The sequence below is a fragment of the Nelumbo nucifera genome, chromosome 5 (genome assembly GCF_055504915.1).
Source record: "Nelumbo nucifera cultivar China Antique chromosome 5, China Antique-T2T, whole genome shotgun sequence".
NCBI classification, from domain to species: Eukaryota; Viridiplantae; Streptophyta; class Magnoliopsida; order Proteales; family Nelumbonaceae; genus Nelumbo; species Nelumbo nucifera.
Genome location: NC_142653.1, coordinates 80,084,560 through 80,104,346, shown reverse-complemented (window position 1 = coordinate 80,104,346; position 19,787 = coordinate 80,084,560). Strand labels below are relative to the sequence as shown.

General features: G+C 36.1%; 1 protein-coding gene and 1 pseudogene across 1 annotated transcript; both read right to left on the bottom strand.

Annotated features, from left to right (window-relative positions):
- Nucleotides 1-1,915: 1,915 nt before the first annotated feature.
- On the bottom strand, nucleotides 1,916-2,839 carry LOC148791926 (BURP domain protein RD22-like; annotated as a pseudogene).
- A 5,125-nt stretch (nucleotides 2,840-7,964) lies between these two features.
- LOC104593852 (beta-amyrin 28-monooxygenase-like) lies at nucleotides 7,965-10,449 on the bottom strand. The gene is made up of 3 exons (XM_010253883.3): nucleotides 9,000-10,449; nucleotides 8,687-8,874; nucleotides 7,965-8,499 (listed from the first exon to the last, which is right to left on the bottom strand). Exons 1-3 carry the CDS (start codon nucleotides 9,976-9,978, stop codon nucleotides 8,200-8,202), a joined length of 1,467 nt encoding a protein of 488 aa, XP_010252185.1. The 5' UTR covers nucleotides 9,979-10,449; the 3' UTR covers nucleotides 7,965-8,199.
- Between the last annotated feature and the right edge of the window lie 9,338 nt (nucleotides 10,450-19,787).

Here is a 19,787-nt window from a genome sequence, read left to right as displayed (position 1 = left end):
TATCAGAGGAGTTGTCTAGCACAGATCAAGCTTTTTTGGATTAGATTGCCTTCTCGCTCTGGCAGCGGCGATGACCCCTCTTCGAATGGTTAGACAACATATGGGTATTATTGGACAGTAATACCCTTAGTTCCAATCAGATTGATGTACCTTTTGACATTTATTGTAAATGAATAAAGTACATAATTGATTCATGTCATAGTGGTGTGTTTCTGTGTTTTTTACCCATAAACTGGACACTTATGAGACTCATGTTAGTTTAGAATCTTCACAGTCGTTGGATAGATTTGGGGAGGTCTATCCTGCCAAGGCTGACACTAATGTACCACCAAGTTGGTTGGGGTGGCTTGTCTCAGCTGTTAGAGTGAGACCTGAGGTACATGCAGTGTGGATTTTCTTAAACCCCTGGAGACAGATGGGCAAAACTAGAAAGTTACACCTAACCCCTAGACTCGATTATGGTACTGTACTAGGTATCGGATTGGGTTGTCTTTGATATGCCAATCAGTGAGATCCTAAGAGGGGGTCAAAACTTGGGTATGTTGGGGCAGTCTGAGAATTCACCTGAGTGGGTGATCATAGTGACAGAATCAGCCCCTTTGTCGGACAAAGTGAATGATTGGGTAATGCACTATCTTTGATGGAAACCTAAACTGTCGGCAGTTGATTTCAAATTTGTTAAAATTTGTTTTTGCAAAATATATTTATATAGAGATATACATACATAATATATATATATATATATATATATATATATATATATATATGGTTTCAAAATTTTTGCAAAAGGTTTTAATTCTCGAGATCCATGTGAGTGGAGAGTGCAACACTGCACCTTGTAGCCGAGGGAGAGGTCATCTCTTGTCGGGCAGTGTTTGATCATCATGGGCTGAGATGTTAATTGTAAGACCATTGAGGGTAATGCCTAATGGGCTAATCTTGCATCTATCCATAGTTCTTAGGTTTTCATAAGGTGGTTGGATCCAAGAACCATTTAGTGTAAATGTTGGGCTAATCTTGCATCTACCCACAGTTATTGGATTTTCATAAGGTGGTTGGATCCAAGAACCATTTAGTGTAAATGTTGAGCCCATTGAGAGCCCATGGTGATGGACTTAGGGGTTTACTGCGACATACAGTGAATTCGGCCAGGCCTTGTAACAAAGGCTGGGCCAAACCCATGTGGCTGATGTGTAGATCAATGTTAGGGTCCCACACCATACAAAGAGAGCCAATTCGGTATTAGATTAAAGAATAAGTGAGCACATAAGCTTAATGGACTTAAGGCCCAATTCGATCTGGGCTTAAGTTAGTTAAATTAAAAGGGGGCAAATTCATCTTTTAAGTTGATTAGGATTAGTTGAAGGATAAGAGAAGTCTTATCCTTTTAAGAGTCCAAATCCAAATATCAGATTTGGATTAGGAAACTCTCTCCTAATTAGATTAGGAGGCTGATCCAAAGAAGGCTATAAATAGGGGGCGAATTTCTCATATTTTCACAATAGCAAACTGCAGAATTCTTCCCCAGTTCTTGCCGCCCCTACCCTGTTCGATCTCCACTTGTGGATCTGATCAAGAAGAATTCTTGATATTGTTTCTTGGTAGAAGAAGCAATCTAAAGTCATGCTCACTAGCCCTTGCTCGATTCTTGCTGAAGAACCATCCTGCTGATCCTACTTCACTACACACTGTGTTATCTTCATTAGATGGGTTTTGGTCTTCTCTTTGAGCGTGAACACCTGCGTTGGGAGTTACTGCAACTTTTAAATCAAGTACATCCCTCTTCGTTTCATATCTGGTCCGGTTTTGGATTCAAGAACGAACCTTGAAAAAGCAGTTTTCTAAATTAGGGAATATGATTCCCGGATGGCAGAGAACGAAATTTTTAAAATTTCGCCCAACCTTCCTTCAGGGTTCAGCCATCCATATGATGGATCTCCCATCCCTTTAGGTATGGCATGCTATGGCACACCACTTGCTTTCCTTTAGCCATTTTCTTTATGCCTGATGAAGATCTAGAGATGGTGAAGTGCTTCTTGTGCCCATTCTCTCCATCTACTTCTATCCCCACTGCCGTGATGTTCTTCCCCAGCTTTGAAATGCTCCAATCTATCATTGACTCTAACGATGTTGCACAATGCATTGTTTCTTCATCATCATCTTCAGTCCTCTCGCAAGCCGTGATTGTCTCCTCCATGACCTATGCTTGTATTGATCCAAGCTCAACTGAGAACTGATCTAAGATGTCTGGTAGTTTGTTAGAGGAGAAAGGAATCGAAACAGCCACTTGGCGGGATAAGAGGGTGGCTCTAGTGTAGTCTCCTGATACTTCCAAAGTCATCTCTTTTCCTGGATACAAGCTTTCCTCCAAGAAGTAATGATCAACATCAGCAGTCAGTTGTTTGTGGTTGTGAAAACATATTTCTTGGAACTCCTTCAAAGAACCCCGTTTCATAAAATGCCACTATGCGTTGTCTGTAGGAGCTACAATCATCTTTCCAAGGTGATGTAGTTCAGAGTTTAAATAGATACCTGATTTGTGTATATTCTGATAATTCATTCAGATTTATTTGCAAATGTTGATAATAAACAACATTAAGAAGAAAATGTCCACTGTAGCAAATTAAACTAGGCAAATAGAGATATATAAGCTAATAGATTGCCTCCTGCCATTCTCTCCCATTTCTTTCTGTTCATTCCTCTTTTTACTGTTACAGTTCCATCGTCAACCTCTGCTCGAACCAGAAGATGTGACGACAATTTTCTCTTCTCTCACACTCTCTCTTCCTTTTTTTCTTCTCCTTCTCTCCTCCGCTTCCTCTTTCATCATCGCCGCCATCACGCTAGTAACGAAAGACTAACACTAATAGAGAAAAATGAGCATTCAAATGTTAAAATAAAACCGGAGGAAATGAAAACGAGGTATTTTGAATTAGTATGGTGTGGATCTGATGAACACCAAGCTAGTAACGAAAGTATAAAATAAGAGAGAGAGAAATAGAAGAAGAGAGAAGGGGGGAGAGAATAGAGGCGGAGGGGGAGACCTGAGAATGGAGAGAGAGACTGAAGAGAGATAAAGGCCGAGGGGGAGATCTTAGACTGGAGAGAGAGAGTGGGGCTATTGGGGTAATATTAGGTTTTATAAAAAATTTATAGGTCACGTGGAGTCACATGTGCATAGACCGTGACGGAGTCTTAATGGATACTAATGACAGGGTTAGAGTTAGTTAATTGTGAGAGTAGCGTAAATGAATTTTCAAACAGTAAAAGTGCACTTAGTCAATTAATTAAGCCATAAGGGTAGTTTAAAAAGTTTACCCTATTTTAAACATTATTTAAAATACAAAAAAAAAATAGTAAAACATGCTACTTTTTGTTGATTTAGCGTACAACAAATATTAGTTGAACTCTTAAATTTAACATCACGCAACATCACATGTAAGATCAGCTGAGGTGGGTGTGGGATGACAATAATAGAATGGTACTGAGGCAACCGTATAAAGTTGGTAATTTGATCTTCTTTCTTTTCGAGGTGGGCCCACGACATTCATACAATATATCAGATACAATGTGATGAACAACCTCTCACTTGTTTTTTTTTCACATATCTTCGTGTGGGTCCCACCTAGGCCATCATCAACCTGTTAGTGTTAAATAAGGGATATCCTATTCCAGTGATATATCCTATTCATCTAATTAATGGAGTTTCCATCCCTTTCAACAGTCATCCCTATTGTCTCTAAGAGAATGATCATGATCCTGTGCAGACAACCTATATTGAATAGTGGGCCCCGACCATTTGATGGGATCACATAGCCTCTTGTTAGGTTTATATTATTTTTAGAGGATACCGGCACGCCTATCTCATTCATTCTTTCTTGTCCAATAATCCATAAACAGACAAAGCTAATTGTCTGGTAGATGTGTACTAAAAACAAACAAAAAGTAAATTTTAAGTCATCTCATTCTCATCTGTCATTTGCAAACAAACACTACTTAAATGCCCTCTACAGACAGGCGGCTACACCAACTTAGCAATTAAAATATATGCAGCCTGATTATTACATCTATCTATAAATCAGTCCGGATGAGTCGGAGACAAATTCATACACACCCGGCTGAATTACCTCTATAAATTTTTGTCTCTAGCTAATCCGCTCCCTTTATAAATTTAAGGGAGAATGACGGTTCAGCCCAGTGTCAAAATTTTTAGGCCTAAAGTACAGTTAGAGTGGTATCGGTTCGGAACTGATGCCAATTTATGAGCAGACATTGGTGTATAGAGTGGGATTGTTGATATTTTGAATATTTATAGTTTTGTAACAAAAATCAGAAATCTGCATTGGGCCTGTCCGTACTCGATGAAAATTTTAAACTTAGGCTGTATTTGATTGCAATGCAAGTACATTTGCACTGATGCAAAACCATGACAGTACTAATGACTTGAGTGTAAATTTTGACTCATTTCTATTTTAAATTTTAGCTTATTCTGTTTGATTGCAGTACAAATAAAATAAATTAAGACATGAAGTAGAATAAAGTAAAACCCATAACAAAATTAAACAAGAATTTGTAATTTTTTTCATTTGCATTCTAATGCATTTGTACTAATGCAAATTAAATTGCACTGCAAACAAACGCAGCCTTAGGGCTCAGTTTGGAAAGAGTGCAATATAAATATGTACAGTCAAATACATACAAAATAATACAAAATGCAAGGTTTTGCATGTACACATTTGTATTTGTACTCCTTCGAAATTGAGCCTATAAGGCTGTGTTTGGTTGCATTGCAAATAAATTTGTACTGATGCAAAACCATGGCCATGCAAATGATTTGAGTGTAAATTCCAACCTATTTTTGTTTCAAATTTTATCTTATTTTGTTTGATTGCAGTACAAATGAAATAAATTAAGATATGAAGCATAATAAATTAAAATCCAAAACAAAATTAAAGAAGAATTCGCATTTTTTACATTTACACTCTCTTGCATTTTTTACTAGCATATATAAAATTGCATTGCAACCAAATACAGCTTAAAGCTCAGTTTGAAAGGAGTACAAGTACAAATATGTACAGTACAAATGCACACAAAATAATTCAAAATACAAGGTTTTACACCGTACATATTTGTATTTGTCTTTATACTCCTTCCAAACTGAACCTAATATATATCAAAAAGAAAAACGGAAAGTAAAGAGAGAATTTTGTCCACCCAAATATAAAGAAGCAGTGTTTGAATTTAAAGAGTCAATAACAGCTTTTGCATCAGACACAATATAAGAACTGAATTCCAATGATGATCTTCAGCACAAAGAAGATCACAACAGTTTTACTTAATTGTCATCATTAATTTTCGCTTGATGTGATTTCTACTAGATTTAGGCCCTTTGATAGAGAAATGTCATCCGGCACGTCATTGCACTTTAGGCTCAGTTTGTAAGGAGTGCAAAACCTTGTATTTTATATAATTTTGTATGTATTTACACAGTATATATATATATATATATATAATTGTATTTGTACTCTTTCTAAACTGAGTCTTAGGGGGCGATGGCGTTTGAAATACGGTTGCTCATGCCCCCAAAGAGGGATCCCAGAGTCTCCCATTCCATTCAATGTTGCACGTTACGGTGATATTGTTGTACTGACGGGTTTGGGGCAAGGTAGGCTATGTCCTTTCATTCTTGGGCTAATGGTTCGTTGACCAAATCAATGATTTTTTATCAAAAGCAATTTTAGGGTAAAATAGAATCGATAAGGTGATTGGTTCTCAATTTTTCCAGTCCAACCATCCGGTCCCATCCAGTTTTGAAAACATCATCGAAAAGAATGAGGGAGCATAATGTTGATGATGGTAATTTATACGTACCTGATGTCAACATGCATTTGGTCCCTTGAAGGATTTCGGACCTACAAAATCAAACTCGTTTAGTGAATAGGAGATATTTTATCCATTTGAGAAGTTGGATTGAATGAATACATTATCATTGTTACAGTCCGAATTTGAACAATATAAGCCGAAGAAGTTGGTCAAACCGAGTTACTACAAAGGTACCTACAAGAGATAGAGAGAGCCCTGAGGTGTGTCCCTTAGGCTCTGTTTGGAAAGAGCACAAATACAAATTTGTAGAATGTAAAACCTTACATTTTGTATTATTTTATATGTATTTGTACTGTATAAATCTGTATTTGTACTCTCTCTAAACTGAGCCTTATGCTCAGTTTGGAAGGAGTACAAACGTAAATATGTACAGTGCAAATACATATAAAATAATACAAAATACAAGGTTTTGAACTCTACATATTTGTATTTGTACTCATTCCAGATTAAGCCTTAGGCTCAGTTTGTAAAGTATACAAATGCAAATATGTTTGGTGCAAATGCATACAAAATAATACAAAATATAAGGTTTTGCATTTTACGTATTTGCAGTACAAATTTATTCACACTAGTACAAATGCATGGGAGTGCAAATGCAAAAAATGTAAATTCTTGTTTAATTTTGTTTTAGATTTTACTTTATTCTGCTTCATGCCTTAATTTACTTCATTTGTATTGCAATCAAACAAAATAAGCTAAAGTTTGAAACAAAAATAGGTCAGAATTTACACTCAAATCATTTGCACTGCCATGATTTTGCATAAGTGCAAATTTATTTGCATTGCAACCAAACACAGCCTTATAGTTTTATTCATCTAAGCAGGACAGAAATCGGCCTAATTAGATACAAATTTGGAAACCTTCTTTTCTTGGAAAGACAAACAACCTTTTAGTGAAGCTAATAATTTGAGTAGCTTCTCTAAAGCCTGATTGAAACTCTCCCAAATGGGGTCCTAATTCTGATTTCAGCTTCTGTGTTTGGTGAGGTTGCATTAATATACATTTATCACCATCACTCCAGTAAATTCAAAGCTTTATTTCTAATTACTCTTGCTCTGGTTCATCATTTTTAGCGTTCTGCTTGCTTCCCAGAAGAACGGATTGGTCACTTGGTCAGCCATGGCCTTTGAGGCTTGTTTGATTAATTTTCTGATTCTATGGTCGTAGCATCATTGTCTTAAGCTAATTTATTAAACTCTTAGGGGGCCTTCTCTTTTTGGATTTTTAGAGGAGGGAAAATTGGTAAATGGGATTTTAGTTCTCATTGACCAAGAATCTCATGTTCATTTTTTAGATTAATGTAGAGATCAGGGAAAATTATTTTCCTGTACCCATCTCTAAGTGGATAAATAACTTTCCCAAGTAAAAAGAAAGTTGCTAACACTTGAATGAGACAAAAATGTTCATTTAATAATGGATTTTTATGACTAAAATGGTTATTACCTTATTTATCTAAGAAATAAAAGAACACGGCCGGATAAGTGTTTCTCAGAAAAAACTTACCCAGCTAATTGCATTTACCAGGGTAAATAACTTAACGAAAACGAATGGGCCTTATTATATTATATAATCTCCACACATTTGAGCTCTTGATTATCATCTCACCAAATCTCACTATACCCAGGCTTCAGGAAAATGAGGCCATGGTCATATATATGCATAAGTAGGTCATTTGATTTCATATCTAAATGCATTAAATTATCCCACACCCAATTTGGTTTCTTTTTTTCTTTTTTTTTTTTTTCTGAGTAAAACCAAAGAGCACTACAACAAACGGGGGTAGTGCAACCCCAGAAGTCAGCAAGAGAAATAAAAGGAAGAGAATGGGGGAGGGGAGAAAAGCTAAAAGATAATGAATCCAAAGTAGCAATTAATCCGAGCTTCAGCAAGAGTAAGAAATTAATGTATTAATGTATGACCAATAATCAATTGGAGGGTTCGACGTCTATGATGCCGGAAAGGCATGATACTGGAAAAACTTTTCGGCGTCGATCATAGATTTTCCCTGCTATGAAAATATGAATGACATTCCAGCTGCATTCATCACTTGAAGAATTACATTCTAATGGAAATAATCACTCTTTTAGAAGAAGATATTTTATTCATTCACGATTCAACCTTAATACACACTTACTTGCGCTAAGTAATTCAATCAAATTAAGATTCTTTTTTAGTAGTGCACTTCCACTTTTAAGCAAATATGTCACAAGAACACATGATCACAAAGCATGAGACTATATATATATATATATATATATATATGCACAGTTGAGTACTGTTTTGATCTCTGATCTGATGATGATGATGATGAACTTATTAGGGTTTATGTGGTTGGAGGCGAACTGGGAGTCCCTTGGCTGGCTGTGGCATTGGATCAACGATTATCTTCTCATCAGGAAGAGCATTCTCCCATTTGAACCTTCTCACCAAATGGTAAATAAACACTAGTATTTCTAGTCGTGCGTATTCTTTTCCTGGGCACATTCGAGGTCCCCCTCCAAAAGGAACAAATGTGTAAGGAGCTGGTCCGTTCCCTTCGAACCTTGAAGGATCAAACTTGAGCGGTTCAGGGAAGTACTTTGGATTCCTGTGCGTCGAATTTGATGTCCAATACAACTGCAAAGAGTAAAACCACACAACAAGGTTTAAATATTTAATATTTCTCTGTAAGTAATCAACACTTAGCTAAGCTTTAATTAGTCTTTAAAAGATTGATTCTTTGATCATGAATTTCAGTGACAAATAACCATATATAAGAACTTATAATATATGGATGTGATAGCAGAGATATATAGATCATCACCTTCCACCCTTTTGGAATGGAGAAACCTGCGAACGTGAAGTCAGTCAAGGCCTCCCTGAAAGTTCCTTGCAGGGGTGGGGCCAGTCGCATCACTTCGCATGCTACGTTCCATGAATATTTCATCTTCTGTATGTCCTCCCAGGTTAGCAACTCACCAGAGGCTTTTGACTTGGCGATCTCAGTTTGCTCTGTTCATTCTCCAACCAGAAAATAATATCTTTCAATCAATATTAATCCAATGGGTTATTTTACTTCATGGGTCGATGCAATTTGATTGGAAAAAACAATTAAGTGGGTTTTTGTTTGTTTTTACCCTTGAGGACTTCATTATAGATTTCTGGAAGCTCTGCGAGATATTTCATGATGAAAGTAATGGCAGCACTTGCAGTGTCATGGCCACCGATTAGCAAACCAAGTATTTTATCAGCTATGTCCAGTTCGTTCATGAACTTCCCACTCTCGTCGGTGGTTGTGAGCATGTGGGACAAGATGTCTTGCGTGGAGGACACTGTTTTCTCTGCTAAATCCGTTTTCCTCTTCCTGATTATTGCGAGTAGTTCCTTGCGAATCAGTTGGGCTGCTTTGATCGCCCGGTTAAAAGGTGTTCCGGGCAGATTAATCGGTAAAGACATGACTCCCGCGGCCAAGACGTGAAAGGGGTCGGCGAACTTGGCAACATGGTCGGGATCTTCGATGCTCATGAACAGTCGGCATGCCAACGAGAAGGTGTACCTCTTAACCAGAGGGAACACGGTCACCTGTTCTTTCCCATCCCAACTTGCATCCAAATGCCGCCTGGCGACTATATCCATTATTCCTACGTACTTCTGCAGAGCCTCGGGCTTGAGGAAGGAAGGAAGCAACTTACGCATCTTCACCGCTTCCTCTTTGGTGGAGGTCTGGAGAGAGGTAGGGAAGATCTTCTCGACTGAGCGAGGCCACCAGGAGGTGACAAGTTTGTTCTCGTTAGAGAAGAGAAACTTGTTGCCGCCGGCACCGCAGAAGACTGCGGCCGGTTCTCCCAGCAGCGAAGTCTTGAACACTTCTGGGGAGTACTTCTTCATCCTATCCTCGAAGAATTTCTCAGGCGTCCCATTTCGGCCTGTCGAGAGGAACTCGAGACTTTCGCCAACGACGGGCCAACCTAGACTCCCCGGCGGGAGGTATGCTCCGCCGGTGCGCTTGTATTTACAAACGAAGTAACGAAGGGAGAAGCGAAGGGAAAGAGAAAGGAAGAGAGCTAACAGGAGAAGAAGTGACAAGAAAAACAGTTCCATATCGTTGTCGCTCATGTGGTGTGGTATCTCTCTCCTACAGAAGTAGTGAAGTTTGATGAAAAGTAACGAGCCGGGTGTGAGGTTAATCAAATATATGGGAAGGAGCTGTTACGGTGCATACAGAAATTTATTCTATTTAATCGCTGGTGGGGTTGGCACGGCTTTCTTTCTTTATCGCAGAGTTGGTGAAGACTGAAATAATCCATTAATTGGATCTCATTCGAAGTGATAAAAGAAAGAAATCAGACTATTTGTTGGCTTGCTGGGGCTTTTGCGTGCATGAATGTATATATGTTACATGTCTCATATACCCCACCCATGTCGTGTGCCAGTTGTTTGATTTTTTATCTCAAAGAACTTGCCAAATATTTGCACTATAATGCTTGAAATGCAAGTATACAAACATTTTGTAGTGAGCTTCTTAGCTGAACGCTTTAGAATGTCCTTCTCACAAAGCGCTCTTTATACTGATCTCATAGCATATACAGTTATACATTCGGAACATCTTTCTTTCGTATTTATATGTTATTATTCATAGAAGATATTCTCAGTACATGGGTGAGATATGACTGAGGTCGGTGTGAGGAGCAAATCCCAATAATTCATGAAACTAGTGATTGCATTTGGCGTCAGTGATAAAATACATAGAACCCACAATTTGGGATACATTCTTTACAGAGGACTCCTTACACTGGTTTCACAGCCACATCCCATTGTATGTTGGGAATATTTCTAATGAATAATAATATACAAAAGAAACGTTCCTAACGGACAACTGCTACATGCTGTGAGATTGATGTGAGGAGCATTGTATGATATGCTTATCCGGGCTCGAGGCCCATATTGAGAGATTGAATGATTGATGATCAGATTGGCTGCCCACAGAGAACAAACACCCCACAGCTCATCTCCTCCATGCATGGGGAGCATCTTCCATCCTTATCATAGGGGGGATGCACTCCGTGAGCAACTGATCCCGTCTAGAATAATTGTGAGATCATATTTTTTGTGATCGATGAAAAATATTATCATTAGGCTCAATTTAAAAAGACTATAAATCCAAATATATATAATGCAAAAAAATATAAAATAAAAAATTTTACACTTTACATATTTACATTTGTACTCCTTCCAAACGGAGCTTTAATTTCACAGCCTATAAACAGTTAGAGCGTTCGGCTAATACTTTCTCCTGTTATGTCGGCCATATTTGTCCAGATTAGCTACACAGTCAGAGCGTTCGGCTAATACTTTCTCCTGTTATGTCGGCCATATTTGTCCAAATTAGCTACACTTTGACCATGTGTTTGTGAGGAAAAATATCTGTAACCTTGGTTGCATGCGACCCCAATGAAATGCTAAACACACCAAATATATATATATATATATATTTCAAATTAGGAATATATTAAATTATATACTCATGTGAAAAGGTTGCCACGTATGATTAGATTGTATGTTCTCAAAATATTCACCCGATTTTTGATCCCATCTCATTTCATTCGAGGTCACATACAACCATGATCCATTATATTTTTCAGTTCAGATCTGCACCCTACAAAAGGGCGCCCCACAAATTCTTACAATACATCTCGTTGTGTATTAGAAACATCTTCCGATAATGATATCATCAATTCTGATAAATGGCTGTTTAAAAAATATCATATTCTCATGTTCGAGATTTGGCCAACTCAAAACCAGTCACATTGGTGGATTTCAATTGCATATATATATATATATATATATATATATATATATATATATATATATATATTTTCGGGAAAAGGTCTTCTATGTGAGTTGTCGGTGAATGTACAATTTTTTTTTTGGATTAATAAGCAATGTGTTCAATGTCGCCTCCAATGCATGATTTTTAAAAACGAACCGATAACCAAACCGGTCAGGGGTCCGTTACCGGTTTGAACGGTCCGACCGTTTAACTTGAACCATCGACCCATTCTGACAAAAAATTAAAAAATTTAAAAAATTAGAAAACAGTCAAAACCGTTTGAACGATTAACTAACCGATTTAGCAGTTTGCTGATCAAAATCAACGATTTTAAAGAAAAACGGTTCCCGGTTTTTCTGGCCGGACCGTCCGATCCGGTCCAGTTTTGAAAACCATACTCCAATGAATATTCAATTTCCATTCTATATATACAACACATTATTGTAACTCTAAATGCCCAAGTTGCAAAAATTTAGTCGTAGAATAAATAAATATAAATCATGGTTCAATGTATTCATATTCTTTACAGGAAAAATTAATGTATCAAGAGTTGAAATCAATAGATACCCTTTGTTTAAGGGCTTCCTTCATTTGCTGATATTTAATGGGGCAAATTGGTCAATCGTACCGGTTGATACTTTGAATCTTGGATAAATCATTTATCCATCTGTTAAATCACATTCTCTTTTTATCCGAGTAATGATTAGCATACAAGAACCCTGGAAGTATGCTTATTCGGACAAGGTTTACACACTTACCCATGTAAATAAAAATGAATTAGGCTTTATTAATTTGGTCCAATAATTTAAGATGGATTACATGCATGTCATATCACTAACATACAAAGTCAATATAATGAAACTTGATACAATATACTCTGATACGTATCGATATTTGAATCTTTGAACCTCAATTAATTAACAAACTAAATACAAAGAAGGAAACAGAGGTTAAGGGCTGGCTAAGAACATTTTCTTGGAATCATTTTAACCAAATTTGGCTTGCAACCATAACTCTAGTTGACGTGTACTTCAGAGTAGGTTTTGTATAGCCATGCATGCAACAGCTCTGCCAACCCTAACCCTAGATTGTATTTCAAATTCTTCTGACTTAGTGGAATGCCTAGCATGTTTTATGTCAATGTCGTAAGTGTTTTTTGCCACCATCATCATCATTGTCATAACTTACATGTTTACTAAGTTGTTAAATAGATTGCAAATCAAGTAGTGAGTCCTCGTAACAACTGAACCAGTTGGATCTTTATAATATACATAGTTACATGTTTAGGTAAAGACCTAGAGAAGCTAGGTAGTCAAACCTTATACATTAAATAGCAAGATTGGTTGGGTCTATATGACCCATAATATAATCATAGTGTAGGAATACAGAGACAATTGCTTTCTAAATTGGCCCTTAAAAGTTTCTCAAATGACAGTCCATGGGGCCTAGATTTTCATGGATGTTCAACTTGGTCTAATCGGCAAAAGTCGGTGCACCGAAAAGATATGAGAAACCCATTTTTAGCTGATTTTAAGAAACTCCGAATGAAGCTTTTTTGCATCTTTCTCACTTTATTCTTACACAGAAAGACACGAAAAGATGCAAGATAGTCAAACTAGCTTCGGGCTGTTTAGATCTTCATGCAAAAGCTCAATGCGCCTTTTGACTGTTAGAACTACTAGAATATCTTCCCAAAAAGACTTGCCCAACGGCCCCCTAAAGACAAAGTAACAAGCTTTTCGGTTCAACATCTTCACCACTTTTATCAAATGACCTATTAATTTGTTTATTTATTTATTTTGTGAAAGAGGCAACTTGAGGAGGAAAAAGAAGTGTTGTTTGTTTTCTTTTATAGATTAACATAATGCAATTGCAAGTTGATGGAAAAGAAATTATCTTTCTATACTACTATAAAGCATATACTTGCCTTGATTTTAGTACAAAAGATAAAAGTTGAATTTGATTATTTAATGTCCACTTATATCTATACCCTTTACTTGCACACATGCACTACTCTAGTACTATATAATAGATATATACTTGCCATAATTTCAGTGCAATTTATAAAATTTAATTTCTTTCAAGGACTAAAACAATTAAATCTAAATAACATATATTGTATATGTTTAATACTTGCACATGTGCATAATACTTGCTCTTACACTAGTATATGATTATATGAACTTGAAATAAAAAAAGCATATGAAAAACTATTTAATTAATAAACAATGTTTTATATGAATAAAACAAAAAGTCCAAACTAAGGAAACTAATGCTAATTATAGGAATATGAAATTATCTACTTTGAGGTAAGATATGTCAAATTCGATTGTCATATTTGGGGATTCTAATATTAAAGTCATTATGGGCGCAAGTTGGTCGATCAATAGATTGATCATTATAATCATATCTGTTTTCCGCTAATTGGGTCCCAAAGTAGATGAGGATACCCAACTGATACTTCCCTGATTTGGGTAAATCATTTATCCATTTCACCTCTCACCTCTCTCCTTACCCGAGTAATGGTTAGCATACAAGAACCCTAGAAGCAAGTTTTACACACTTACCCATGTAAGCAAAAATGAATCAGGCTTTATCAATGTATGTGATACAATTTTCTATGATACGTACCGATGCTTTGTTTGAACCTTTAAGCCTTGATTAATTAACAAATTAACCCTAAATTTTTTTAGAATCGTTTTAATCAAATTTGACTTGCAACCATAACTCTAGTTGACGTTTACTTCAGAGTAGGTTTTGTATGGCCATGCATGGAACAGCTCTGCCAACCCTAACCCTAGATTGTATTTCAAATTCTTCTCCAATTAAATATGATTTAGTGGAATGCCTAGCATGTTTTATGTCAATGTCGTCAGTGTTTTTTGCCTTCACCATCATCATCATTGTCATAACCTAACCCTAATTTTAGACTCTTCATCAGGTCTATTAAGTTGTTAGATAGACTGCAAATCAAGTAGTGAGTCCTCGTAACAACTAAACCAGTTGGATCTTTATAATATACATACTTACATGTTTAGGTAAAGACCTAGAGAAGGTAGGTAGTCAAACCATATACACTAAATAGCAAAATTGGTTGGGTCTATAAGACACGTAATCTATTCATAGTGTAGGAATACAAAGACACATTGCTTTCTAAATTGGCCAAGTTACAGCCCATTAAACAAATGGGCTTAAAGTTTCTCAAATGAGAGCCCATGGGCCTAGATTTTGATGAATGTTCAATTTGGTCAGACATGAAAAGTCCATTTTGGGTTGATTTCGGGAAGTTCTAAATGAAAATTTTCGCGTCTATTTCACTTTATTCTTGCATGAAAATATACGAAAAGATGCATGGAAAGATGTACAGTAGCTAAACTAGCTTTGAGTTGTTTGGATCTTCATGCAAAAGCTCAATGCGTTTTTTGACTGTCAGAACTACCATAAGATCATCTCAAAAAGATTTGCCAAACAGCCCCTAAAGACAAAACAATAAGTTTTTCAATTCAACATCTTCACCATTTTTATCAAACGACCCTATTAATTTGTTTATTTATTTATTTTATAAAAGAGGCAACTTGAGGAGGAAAAAGAAGTGTTGTAGGCTTTCTTTATTTTAGTAAAGAAAGTTTAATTTGATTATTTAATCTATATTATTGTAAAGCATATTGCCTTTATTTTAGTAAAGAGATAAAAGTTTAATTTGATTATTTAATGTCCACTTATATCTATGTCTTTTACTTGCACGCATGCACTTTCCACTACACTAATTAATAAACAACGTTTTATATGAATAAAACAAAAGGTCCAAACTAAGGAAACTAATGTTAATTTTAGGAATATGAAATTATCTCAAAGAATGTCTAATATTAAAGTAATTCTCAAAAATTTTCTAACTTCTTCTGGAGGATATAAAAAGAATGTCTAAGAAGGTATCAATAATTTAGGTGAATATTTTATGTTTTCACAATAGAATATCACGATAGAGAAGTGCACCGGTGTAGTTCTTGACTTGCATTGATTTTTAAAAGAAAAAAACAAGACTTATTTATTCAATATTAAAGGGCATATAATATTGCACACATGCTATGAATGTAGGTAGCAAATATGGGCTCTCTACAACTTATAAATAAATCCAATTTGCAGTTTTAATAACACTTGCTAATTATCAAATTAAATTATTGAATCCTAAATTAGAACATTGTATTTGGCTTCTTCAATAGTCATGTGGAAATCATTTTTTTTAATCATGTGGAAATCTTTAAGAGCTTGTTTGTATTTTAGTATTTTGTTCTTAGTTCTTTTTTTAGGGAAAATTCTTTATCAGTACTCTGTACTTTGGCTCGAGTGATAATTCGGTCCCCAAACTTTAAAATATAACAATCCAATACCCGAAGTTTCAAAATGTGACAATCCAATACCTGTTGTTAACTAATCTGTTAATCATCCGTTAAATAACATTTGAAAAGTCAAAAATTCCCTAAGAATACATCTAACTCTCTTTATCAACCATCCAAACATTGACAATAAAATGAACAGTCCCAAATTCTAGATTCTTATAAACAGTCATCAACTTTTTTTAATAGAAGAGGCTTGGATTTGGGACTGCTCAGTTTTTTGTCAGCGTTTGGATGGTTGATAAAGACAATTAGATGGCATTCGAAGGGCACTTTTGACTTTTCAAATATCACTTAGCGGCTGATTAACAGACTACTTAAACATGAAGTATTGGATTGTCACATTTTGAAAGCTCAAATACTGAATTGTCACATTTTAAAAGGCCTGATACTGAATCATCGCATTTTAAAGTTCAAGAAGCAAATTATCACTCAAGCCAAAATACAAGATAGTAATCAGAAATTTTCCCTTTTTTTTCACTGAACATATTTATATTTGCACTTTCTCCAAACAGAGCCTACTTTATTTCCTCACTCCATGTATTTAAGCTCTGATTGATGGATATACTTGTCATAACCACCACCACCACCACATCACGATGTAAACCTTGTCGCAACCATATAGGGTCGGCTGTATGAAATGATAAGGATCTAGAAGAGCTACCTATAGACCAAAAAGTACATACGTCAGTGTAATAAGCAGTGATTTAAATATTAATAATTTAATAATAGATATAACAATAAGCAGAATGAAACGACGAAACAGAATTCATGACTTCATGTAACGAACCCATATATTAAAAAAATTATTAATACACTTACGGCGACAGCTACTCAAAATTGAAAGAAAAGATGGTTTCTATTTTTCTATTGTATATAAAATGAAAGGAAAGATGTTTATATACATTTTTCTCCTATTTTTTGGTATCTAATATTGGTTAACTAGAAGCCTAGATAGAACTGTTGAGTAGTAGTACTTTAACTAGATAGGTAGGTAGCTTAAGAATGCTTCTTTCATTTCAACTTATACTTATGTTAGGATTGTGGGGCCCTTGAAAATTCTATGATCTTCTCAGAACCTCCAAGCAGCAATCCATTGACTTGTCCTTTTCTGCTAACCTGATAGAATAAACTATGCCACACCAGATCCTTACATTTAACATCAATTAGCTGGGGTGTAGGACCACACCCCACAATCATAGAACGTACTGATACCACCATATGATATAAAGTTGGTAACGTTGATCTGCTTTTGGAGGTGGGCCCATCTAAGCTATGAGCCTACTTTTTTCTGTTGTTAATTTGTTACATGCTAGAAAATGAGCTAACCTAATCCAGTAATCCTGTTCATCCAATTACAGGAGGTTTTAATCTCTTTCCATAGCCATCCCTATTTGTTTGTTTGTGAATTGTCCTAAGAGAATGGCCATGATCCCGTGTAGACGACCTAGAGTGAATGGTGGGCCTCATCCTTTTGATGGGATGACAAAAAGCCCATGGACTTGATGTCTCCTTTCATGTCCAATACCACTTGGTTTCGTAAAGTTATAGGAGACTGGCCCACCGCCCACCTACCCCATTCTTTCTTCTAACACAAATCCATAAAGAGACAACGTAAATGTGTTGTTATTAATAAAACACATCATCTGTCATTTGTTTTGCTTCTGTCTGTGATCTAAGCCACTCTATCTTATACGGAAACTTGTATTACAAAACTGACCAGGAATTAGGCAATTGGGCACGCCATCCAGATCGATGGTCAACAATCGTACAATCAGCTTAGCATTACAGATCAGAATGGCATTATTTTTTCTCTATCCGTCCAAAAGGAATAATGAGACATCTAAGAACATAGGCCAAGAGTAGCTCCTATAGAACGTGGCACAATCCCAGTGGATCGTAAATCAATCGCTTTCCATCGGTAAATTTCTCGTCGTCTCTTTACACCTAACCCTTACGATAGCTGACCCGAAAGCTAGTAGTGTTGAACATCTTATCTGATTTCTGATAGATTATAAACCCAAATGTGGGCCCTTTGATGGAGAGATGTGAACCGAACGAACAGCCGTTTGCAGAAAAGTGTACAGTGTGATTGGGGACACGGTAGCACAGGGACACTAGCATAGATCAGTCATCAGTGTTGTTTGTTTGGACAATTTGATACTTTTTTCATTGATTAATTCTTTAATAGTACTACAAGTTAATGTATTGTTTTTTATTAAACGAGACGTGTGATGTTTTATGCTGGGTAGAAATCCTTGGCCGTCACCATCCAGGAGAATGGGAGATGTGTCGATAATAGAACTACAAGTTAATTTAGACGCGCGTGATGTTAGCATTTGTTTAGTTTGGTCCCGCAGAATCACACACTTGTTTGTAGACTACTTGAGTCAATAAATGCCACATGGCCTACTTGTGGATGTGGGGGTTGACGGGTTGATCGCGCAGCGTGTTTAGAATTTAGACAGATAAAAGTTTGGCTGTATCCGAGAAAATCAGCCTGACGCTGTTTTGACTTTTATAGATTCTTACACGTGATACATTACCTACTTGGAGTGTGTTTGGTTTGAAGGAAAAAGAAAGAAAAGATAAGAAAATCTTTACAAACTTTATTTAAGGTTTTTGATATCTTTCTCTTGTTTTCCCTACATTTTTTTTTAAACAAAATACGTTGAACACAATATATTGCTGGTCAGTGGTCACGTCATTTAACATACTTGGGCAATGTCTCTCATATCTTATAGTGGCAGCAATATGGCCAGCAATGTATTGTGATTACTAGATTCGGATTTAACTTTTGAGAGGGTTGAGCTGATAAAGGGCTATTTGGCAAATCTTTTTTAGAAGATTTTTTGGTAGATTTGATTGTCAAACGATAATGTGAGTTTTTGTATTAAGATCCTAGCAGCATAAAGACTTTTTGGTTAAGGCGAGTTTTTTTAAACAAAGATGAATTGAGAGAAAATGAAAAAAGACCATTTTGAGTTTTTCAAAAATAACTTAAAACAGGTTTTTCGTGTCTTTTCCGGGCTAAGGCTTTTGACTGCTAGATATTTTTCCAACTAAAAGGGAAAAGATAAAAACGTTGGCTGTCGGGCATCTAAAAAATCAACAACCTATACAAAAAGATACACCAAACGGGATCTAAACTGAATTGATTGTACAGACTTTGAGTTTGAGGTACTCCTAATAAGCTATCCAAAGAAGATGAAGTGGACAGCCCAAAAAAATTGTAAAGCTGACCTTATAAAGCTAGAAGCTTGCTGTGCTTTAAACCCTTTCAAACACGAATTTAGTTTTTTGGCGGACTGTTTTTTCTTTTTTCCCAAACAATCAAATAAAATTCGCATGAATTGACCATTGGAGAGAGATATGAATATCTATATCTATAATAAGTAAAGCCGGTACTTGATTTGTTTCTGTACATGCCATAAAAATTAAATAAAAAAACCAGTACATCATATATTCTTAGTATTAATGTGCATATTTATCATGGTTTTTAAAACCGAACGGTCCAATCGTTCGGCCCATTCTGACAAAAAATAAAAAATAATTCAAAATAATAAAAAAGGGTCAAAACCATTCGAATGGTTAACTGCCCGATTCAGTGGTTCGCTGACCAAAATCAACGATTTTGAGGAGAAATCCGGTTTTTGGGAAAAATGGAACCGGCCACCTGACCATTTCCCGGTTTTTCCGGT

What these genes read in the sequence shown, in the direction of transcription:
- LOC104593852 (XM_010253883.3), bottom strand. Translation starts at nt 9,978, where the DNA reads ATGAGCGACAACGATATGGAACTGTTTTTCTTGTCACTTCTTCTCCTG. An exon ending in CTATAATGAAGTCCTCAAGG is followed by an intron (nt 8,875 to 8,999) that starts GTAAAAACAAAC and finishes GAGAATGAACAG; the next exon opens with AGCAAACTGAGATCGCCAAG. An exon ending in CCATTCCAAAAGGGTGGAAG is followed by an intron (nt 8,500 to 8,686) that starts GTGATGATCTAT and finishes TACTCTTTGCAG; the next exon opens with TTGTATTGGACATCAAATTC.